At 40.0% G+C, this 8,987-nt stretch overlaps 2 protein-coding genes across 2 annotated transcripts; one reads left to right on the top strand and one right to left on the bottom strand.

Moving 5' to 3' along the window:
• The first annotated feature begins 27 nt into the window (after positions 1 to 27).
• ebi3 (Epstein-Barr virus induced 3) lies at positions 28 to 3,254 on the top strand. The gene is made up of 6 exons (XM_034122659.1): positions 28 to 330; positions 751 to 865; positions 989 to 1,088; positions 1,625 to 1,742; positions 1,886 to 2,049; positions 2,706 to 3,254. Exons 1-6 carry the CDS (start codon positions 228 to 230, stop codon positions 2,850 to 2,852), a joined length of 747 nt encoding a protein of 248 aa, XP_033978550.1. The 5' UTR covers positions 28 to 227; the 3' UTR covers positions 2,853 to 3,254.
• odf3l2a (outer dense fiber of sperm tails 3-like 2a) lies at positions 3,254 to 6,138 on the bottom strand. Its single transcript, XM_034122671.1, has 5 exons — positions 6,093 to 6,138; positions 5,540 to 5,650; positions 5,239 to 5,358; positions 4,468 to 4,603; positions 3,254 to 3,612 (listed from the first exon to the last, which is right to left on the bottom strand). Exons 1-5 carry the CDS (start codon positions 6,136 to 6,138, stop codon positions 3,267 to 3,269), a joined length of 759 nt encoding a protein of 252 aa, XP_033978562.1. The 3' UTR covers positions 3,254 to 3,266.
• Between the last annotated feature and the right edge of the window lie 2,849 nt (positions 6,139 to 8,987).

Below are 8,987 nucleotides of genomic sequence, written 5' to 3' on the forward strand. Positions count from 1 at the left end.
ACGACGGCTTTATAGTCCTGATACGCCGCTGCTCAAACACACAGAAGGGAGTCGGCAGCAGCAGCAGCAGCACTTCTTTATCTCTGAACTTTGACGTGCAGAATTATATACCTGAGCAGAGCAAAGAAACAACAGAAGAGAGTAGGCGATATCTTGCAAACGCGGGTTCACTGCTCCATTTAGAAAGCTTTTTCACTCAGTAATATTGTTTTCCGCCGGAAGCACTAATGGCTGTGATTGCTGGCAGAGTATGTGTCACTGTGGTTCTGCTCGTGTGTGTTCTTGGAGGCCAAGCACTGGACCTGCTGATGGGGACTACAACATCAGGGAGTGAGTACCAGTAACATATGCCACTTGTTATTTACTTGGTGGTGCTGAAGGTGTGTGTTCGCATGTGCTTTCAACACATGTCATTTAATCAGGAGTCGTAAAACAGAAAACATAATTACCCTTTTGTTGTTACTTTTACTAAGAGCTTTGTTGCTGCTATGTTGCACTGAACATGTATTTTTCTACATGCAGTGAATGGATATAGTCATTTGGTGAGCCTTAATGGGATTTTTTTAATACCTTTTATTACCATATTTCCAACCTGCAACACATTTTATTTATCATTTAATTGCGTTAACCTTTTAAATGACTAACAAACGAACAAAGAAAAGCGGGCAAAGGCGTGCTCTTAAAACACAACCTTAAGAAGGACATAAATAAATAATTTGTTTGCTCATTTTATGACTTTTGTTCTCTCAGATTCTCCCTCCACTCCCAGAGTGCGCTGCCGGTGTGCAAGCTACCCCAACGTGACTCTTTGCTCCTGGCCTGAACCCCCCCATCACCCACCAACTCACTACGTTGCCACCTACAGGTAGATCTCACTGCTCTGCTCCTGTGTGCTGACCTGCACCACTGACACCTTTTAGTAAAACAGACTCCTGTCGTTAAGTGTCGCTAAGGAGCTCATTAATATGTGTGTTAATGTGTTTGCCAGTGAGAGACACAGACAGTCGGTCACCAAGCACTGCCATCTCATCCAACCCGGCTCTTCGTCCTCTGATCTGATTTCTGCATCGTCATCCTCATCTGATCAGGTACCAGCTTTATTTATTTACCTTTGCAGCAGATACACTGAAAAGGGGGTTTCCAAAAGCCTGATTTTAGTCAGAGTGAAACAATCATCCATCAATGATTATAGTAATGTTGATCCAGACACTTTTACTTCCATTTCCTTACTTGTACTTAAGTGTTTTTTGGAAAACCCCTCTCACCTTTCTGTTACACAGAAGCTTTAACTCACTAGTTTCAAGTGTGTCTTGTGAGTCTGAGGTGAACATGATGTCATTAGGGGGGAAATAGTTGGTACTGGTTTCTGGAAATCACGCATTTTTTGTTGTGGGAATTATTTTCAACATCTAAATCCTTTCATGCACGAATCTACTGTATATGTTATCGTATGTTTTTACCATTACATTTTTGATTTTTAAATGATACAAAGATAAGCTGTCAGTGTGCAAAAATTACTAACTTTTTGAAATTGAAACATGAAAATATAGAAATAAATAACAAAACTAAATAATATATAACCTCGTAGATTTATAATCTTGTGTTTTTTATTTATATTTTTTAGCTCTGGCACTGCCACATGCCCAGCCTGAAGCTGCTCACTGACTACATCATCAACGTCACCGCAGTGTATTCTGGGAGGAGCAGCTTCCATCTTTCAAGCTTCATGTTGGAGGATATAGGTGACAACTGACATGATTAATAATCCGATCTAAAAGAGAGTAGAGAGAGTGATGAGTGCACCGTCGTGTGATACTCAATATAGCTTGATGTGCATATTGTGAAGACACTTGTGGTTAATGTCCAAGTCTCGTTCTCTCTGTAGTGAAACCGGACCCCCCTGTAAACGTCACGGTTTCCCCTCGTGACTCCAAACACTTGTTGGTGCAGTGGTCTCCTCCCCCTACCTGGGCTCACATGGACATCTTCCCTCTGAAATACCAGATCAAGTACCAGCGGGAAAGCAGGGGCATCCCACGGTCGTACAATGTAAGAAAAACCATCATCAGCAGTAACAGCAGAAGTGTGAAACTCTACATGATTACACACACATCCACAAGGAAGTTCAATAAGGTTCTTTTAGGTAACCTCAACACGGTTTCAGAAAGTACCTTCATCTGTGGGAATCCTTCTCATTTCAACTAAGCTGTAATGTTTTTGAATGTAAACTGTTTAATAGTGAGGCAATAGCTTTTCAGTAGACATTAAAATAAAGTAATTATTTTAATAGTGTTAAGAACTGTGATTGAACAATGACTTTTGAACAAGAAATGCTAATTAAAACACATTTTTCTCCTTGTTAGAATGATATAGTATACTCAAATAGTCAAGGATTAGTTTCCCTATTTGGGAAAAACACTTATTCATGTTCGTGTTAACTAGTGATTTTCAGAAATGGTCCAATGGTTAAAACCACGTTTTTATTCTTAATGCGTAAGCTAAGTTAACCAAGGCTGTAGCTTCTTATTTAAAGGACAGAGTATTATCTTACCCGATGTATAACTCTCAGCAAATTATTTTGTATCTTAAAGATGTCAAGAATGTAACCAGTTTATTTAAAAAGAGGCATTGTGTCGTATTTTTAAAACACTATGCATTTAACACAGATTATTTTATAGTAATATATCTTTGATTTCCTCCTCCAGCTGGGTCCGATTGAGAGCAACAAGGTGGTGCTGAAGATGAAACCTGGAGCCTACCTGTTCCAGGTGTGTGCCAAAGAGCTGCTCAATCTGGGCGAGTGCAGCGACTGGAGCTCACCTGTAAAGATCACCATACCAAGCACTAGATAATAGAGACTCCTTCTCACTTCCTGTTCTGTTAAACACTCTCCTTTCAAGCTATGAGTGAAGTTAAGCTGACTAACTCTAGACAGGGTGCATCCAATGCAAATTCAAAAGTCATTTATATTTTTGTTTTATTTCTAAATGAATAAATGGACATCATCTGTACGGTGTACAATGAGCATTTCCATTTGAAATGTTAATATATTTATTTTTTATATATATTTGTAATACTGTCGGTTTGAGATGTTTCCCTTTGAACAACTGATACTGTAACACTTTCTGATAATTGGTTAATACGTTTTTACATTCAACTTTTATGCTTTATTTAATATTATTTATTTATATATTTTAGTCCTTACATGACAGCTCCACATTTGTATGAAAAATATAATAAAATCAACGCATTCATATTGAATCCTGTCAGTCGATGACTTGCACCACGAGTGGGGTGACGAACTCTGAGTGTCTGACACCCATAGAGAAGGAGGGGGGTTTAGGGAGGTGCACATGAAACTTTTCCGGGCTGTAAGTGCCGGGGCCGGGGATAGCCGAGGAATAACTGGGTCTCTTAGTCCGTTTCTGCATGGAGAAGGAGGGCTGGCGCTGGTGGTAGATGTCGGGGTTGGTGGTGTCGTATTTGGCCGGTCCGGGGCTCTTGGAGAGGTCTTCAGACGGAGCTCCCACCTTCCTCCGGCCTGAGAAGCTGTAGCTGGCACTCGAGGGTTTATTAGGGACCTGGCTGCCGAGCAGATTAGGGAGTCTGTAGCTGGAGTGAAGGAAAAACAACACATATTAACGTTGTGCTTCAGAGAGTTCTCATTTCAGCTATCTCTGATTTAAATGATAAGGCTTGCAATATTCTGTATCTCAATACCTTCAAAATCTAAAGCTAAGCTAATTCGTTCCTTCTGAAGACGGTCTTTAAAAACAACAGATATTTGGCAACCTTTGCATTGTAATTCTGAGCAGATGTTTCTCAAACAGTGGGGCATTTGTTGTTGACGCATTCTCACTTGCTCCTTAATCACTTTGGGAAACTCTTTAGCAGAATGTTTTAAGGTACAAGGTTATTCCTTCTGTTCTTTGGTGGATGGTGAACATGATCTAGTTTACATGTCTGTTATAAAATAAAGAACCTATAATTTATATAAAATCTGATGTTTAATAAAACATCTACTTCCTCTCTGAGTTTCCCAATGACACAACGCGCTATTATATTATGTGATACAATACAATGTGATACAGTACGATCCGATGCGATACGATACGATACAAATACTTATATCGCGTCACAATAATCTTCATTTGTTTATGGGCTTCCTCCCACATTCTTGTCCTGCCTCTCGAACCATTTTTTGCAACGTACAGGGTAGTCCCATAGACTTCATCACGGGGGTTACGTTAAACTACTTCTCCTGACCTTCTCCTTTACTTCCACCATCATTTCTACCAACAGACGCTAGAGGGACTTGTGGAGAGTTAACACCATAGTTTACAGGGACAATATATGTGAGATTGACTCAAAATAAACTACCATGCCCATGAGTTCTTTAGCACAGAGAACCAAAATCATGTCCCACCCCCAGCCTTTCCTCAAATGCCTGTGTCCTGCTGTCTTCACCTGTTGGGTGCCGGGACAGGATCCACAGAGCGGTATCTGGTGCGAGAGCCGATGGTGAATGAGGGGGGTCTGTGAGAGTTGAGAGGGGGAGCCTTCTCTGGGCTGTAGGCCCCCGGCCCCGGAGTCTGAAACACCTCTCCTTTAAACAGGAATAAAAGTCAGTTTGGAAAAATTTCCTCTAATTGTTGAGTTTATTTTAATTATAGTGTCCATAGAAATCACAACATTCCATAATCCTGGTATGATGTTTGAAAGAAAAATACCTAATTTACATGATTACACACGTAACAAATGAAACTACTTTCTGGACGATTTACCCATGTTCAAATGCATATATGGAGCTGTACATGTCCATACAGACTAAACCATTGTTCATGGGAAAAGGTTTTCTTGAGGAATGTTTGTGTGAATTCTGGATGTTGAAAAGGTGATGCCACACTGACTTACTGGCTAAAATGTTTAAGAAGATGATGAACAGGTAAGAGATAAGATAAGATAATACTTTATTGATCCCAATTTGGGAAATGTTTGCGTTGCAGCAGCATAAAAAGACATGGCATTGTACAATAAAAATTCAAGACAAGAAATAAACAAGAACGTAGAAAATATTCATGTTGAATATATATGTTCTACTTTCTTGTTTATTTCTAGGTAGGAAAAGTTAGACAAATTGAAGTGCGTTTGATTAGTGGGAATGTCATGAATAGTTGAATAATTGCTAACATCAACCTAGACAAACACAAACAAAATGTTTTCTTCTCTCACCTTTACTATCCCCTGTGCTCCGTCCCCTGCCAAGCATGGAGTAGGACGGGGTTTCCATCCGGCCAAAGCGGGTTAACTTGGCGTCAATGTGGTACCTCGGTCCTGGGCTGGAGTCCACAGAGATCACTACAGGAAACAGATTGCACTTAAGGTCATCCAAAGTCTTATTTAGTCCTCATCACATTAAGAAAAAACGATTCCAGACAGGTATTAAGCATAGAAAAAAAAGAGACATTAAGGATCCATGGGAGTAAAAACGAGTGCACTTCAGAGCAATATGACAGAAAATGAATATCTAACAACTCACTGGCGCTGCTCATGCGGCTGTGAAAGGAGTATGCAGGGCTGCTGGGCTTGGTGAAGTCATGGTTGATGTATCCCACCATCGGGGGCAGAGCGTAGCGTCCAGGACCCGGGCCTGAAGGAGAGAGGAGGAGGAGGAGGAGGAGGAGGAGGACCGTGATGAAACTGATGCAACAGACCCAGCTCTGTGCAGCAGTATGGCACCCCCACCGCTCTTTTGGCTCGGTCTGAATTGTCTCTGATGATTTCCATATGGAGTTCTTTCTCTTATTTTCTATGGTCATGCTTTTTAAAGTTCTTCCTCCGCATGTTTGGGAATGATTTCTAAACAAAGTAGACACCTCAAACAAGTATGGAGCAACGGCTGTATAACGCTGTGAGAGAATTCAGAGCAAAAACCAGCTCAGCTTTAATGTAATCCATGTGGATGTACACACACACACACACACACACACACACACACACACACACACACACACACACACACACACACACACACACACACACACACACACACACACACACACACACACACACACACACACACACACACTGACCTCTTTCTCTTGCAGAGATTATCGGACGTTTCTTCACTTCCTGCATGCTCTGACAGCCTCTTTATTCCTTCTTCTTCTCCTTCTCCTTCTCCTTCTTCTTCTTCTCCTGTTCTTCTTTGTCCCCTTGTCTTCCTCGTTGGTTCCTCTGTCACTTCAGGCACTTCCTTTTCTGCCTATCTCTCTTCTTCGGGTGATTTGCGGCCTCCTGGGCTGAATTATACATGACTGTGAGGTGAAAGAAACCCTACCTTGATCGAAGCCCTGGTTACACCCAAACTGCTCTCCACCTCCTTTCCCCCTCGTTCCCCTCAGGACAAAATGTTTACACAACCAGGGCCAAAAGTGGACTTTGTCAAGGCCTAAAGAGGAGAAATAGCCATCTTTAACAATTAATGTAAAGCTCAATTCAGAGTTAAAATGCTCCGTTTAAAGTCTTAAAGCACTGCATCGACAGTCATGTCAGCCACATGTAATGAAGTTCATTTGTCATCCCATTATGAGCATTAGGTTACTAGCTGACCCGCAGTAAGTGTGGTGAACCGCTCAGCTACAATATGTATGCTGTAACTAATAGCATCTCCCTGCACATGCTATTAAAAATGAAAGGACTTGTTCTGATCTTGTGTTTCAGGAGGATATTTAACAAGCTCAACGCTGCTGTAATGTAAACCATGCACTGGTGATTATTACGATTTGGACAGCTTTTTTGCAGTTACATTTATTTTAGATCAGTGCAAAATCTCTAAAAGATGTATTGCCTGCCAAAGAAGCTGGTAAATGTAGTCCCTGCATGCCAAATGGCTTTTTCCAGGGAGGAAAACAAACAAGCTTTTTAGTATTGAATTATCTCTAGGAATGTTTGTGCCTATTCTCTTCTATTGGCTGATTAATCAGGCAGAGCTCAAAGCCAACATTTATCAGCACTAAGTACATCTACTTTTCTCTTCAATATTACTTCATATATACATTCCAGGACTTTAATTCAGAGGCAAAGAGGGTTTTCAGGTGATTAAATAATGTAAACAACTCTTGAGGCACTGGATAGGCAACAATTAAGAGATACATACAGAGAAATACAGAGAGAGGACTGCTGCATAATGCCAAAAAGCACTTTCATATATTTATTACAAGCGGAAAATATAAAAGCCTTTTTATTGCTTTAAGTATTTTAATACAAAAACAGAAATACGATATGGACTAACTAAACAAATAACACTTGTTTTCATAAATTATGAGAAAGTATGAGCCTGCCATTTTTCTGCAAAGTTTGACTTTTGATATGTTAATGATATTATCTGATCATTCTTCTGTAGTTTTACTTAGTATAATTTAAATTGCAGAACCTTGTTAGACTAATACTAATATGTGTTTGATCTGTTGAATATGATTGATAATGTATATGCGTACTTCTTTTAAATCCATTAAAGGTCTCAGCCATGCCCTTGAAAATAGAGTAAAAATCTAGCATTCAAACTAAAAGACATTCATTCAAAAGCCTACATTTCTGTGGCTATGAGTTTTGGACCTAAAAAGGATTTTGCAGCAGAAAGGAAGATGATTGACAAATAGCAGCATCTGAAAAGTGTCAACTGTGGCAGAAAAGCCCTGTGGAGAAATAACTTTCGGCAAATACAGAGATGTTTGCTTTCCGGCATGAGAAACCCACTTACTCTCCCATACTACTAATTCTTCCCCTGAACACAGAGGTAACTAAAGCCTTTAGAGCAGAGCAGTGCCCAAGTTAAACCTGCACTGGTTAAATATTCAGCACCAGTGACTCTCACAGGCTCGGTAATAAGACTCTTCTGTGTCACCAGCAGGAGATGAACACTGACAGGAAACACAACCGCTGTCTTAGGTTTCCCCAGTAAACAGTGAGACTGTGTAGCAAACATCATCCCATCATTGTTGTGGGACTGGTTTGAGATGCAGCCTGGATTCATTAGGGGAGGTATTTGTCATGGATGTCAGCTTTTTGTTGCCCTCTCCAAGGTTTTCATTCCTGGTTGTCTGTTGTTCTTGTTGTTGTTAGCAGGAGAGCATTCACAGTCCAATGAAAATATTTGGAAAGTTTGTTTTGCATCAAAGAATAACTATATATTTAGGAGCAGATAGCTCCACCATGTGGTCAGCAGTTTTATGTTTGTGCTCCTTTATGGTAATAAGGTGTTGAAGCTTTTTTTACCCATTTCCACCTACGCACATGTTCACACGTTTTGCAACTCTATGAAATTAAATTGCAACCCCTTTTCCATTGTTCTAAGCCTGCTAAATAATGGTAAGCTTGGACATGATTCATTAACACATGTGGTACATGATACCATTTTGAAATGGCTCATACAGGACCTTTCATTCAATGTGATCACAATTTGATTAATCCGACCCATTTAAAATATTGCACAATATATCCCTAAAGAATTTGGCATTTTAGATAAGTAAGTAAGGATTTCTGACAAAACTCACCCTACTTCCTTATAATGTGCTCTGAAGTAGATCTGGTTCCAGACACAGTTTAAATACTTCTAAACATTTAAGTCACAAATTAAAGGGTGTCCCTTTGTCTTCGGGGTTAAGATGGTGGATGTAGAATCCATAGATAAAGAGTTATTCATAAATAATGTAGAAAATTACTGACTATATGTTGCATATTTTTCTTTAAGGAGCAACTGATCTAAGTCCCCAGGTTCTTTTAGCATTTTGCTTATTTAGAGGGTGGAATGAAGAGAAAATGTAATGAATTCATCTTCCTTTTGTCTTATAGATCGCTGTTACAGAAATCTGACTGAAATCCCTGCAGCAGTAAAAATGTCCTTTTGGAGCAATGGGAACATACGGGTATTAAATATATATCCATACAGCAGGAGCAGAGGTGCGTGTATCATTGTGTCGCTTTAG

Source organism: Trematomus bernacchii, unplaced genomic scaffold, assembly GCF_902827165.1.
Source record: "Trematomus bernacchii unplaced genomic scaffold, fTreBer1.1, whole genome shotgun sequence".
NCBI lineage: Eukaryota > Metazoa > Chordata > Actinopteri > Perciformes > Nototheniidae > Trematomus > Trematomus bernacchii.

Excerpts from the sequence above, each read along its gene's own strand:
- odf3l2a (XM_034122671.1), bottom strand. The coding sequence starts at position 6,138 with ATGCAGGAAGTGAAGAAACGTCCGATAATCTCTGCAAGAGAAAGAG. Across the intron at positions 5,359-5,539 it reads CAGCCGCATGAGCAGCGCCA|TGATCTCTGTGGACTCCAGC; the intron begins GTGAGTTGTTAG and ends TGTTTCCTGTAG. Across the intron at positions 4,604-5,238 it reads GGGACGGAGCACAGGGGATA|AGGTGTTTCAGACTCCGGGG; the intron begins GTAAAGGTGAGA and ends TGTTTAAAGGAG.
- ebi3 (XM_034122659.1), top strand. The coding sequence starts at position 228 with ATGGCTGTGATTGCTGGCAGAGTATGTGTCACTGTGGTTCTGCTCGTG. Across the intron at positions 1,089-1,624 it reads CGTCATCCTCATCTGATCAG|CTCTGGCACTGCCACATGCC; the intron begins GTACCAGCTTTA and ends TATATTTTTTAG. Across the intron at positions 2,050-2,705 it reads GCATCCCACGGTCGTACAAT|CTGGGTCCGATTGAGAGCAA; the intron begins GTAAGAAAAACC and ends TTCCTCCTCCAG.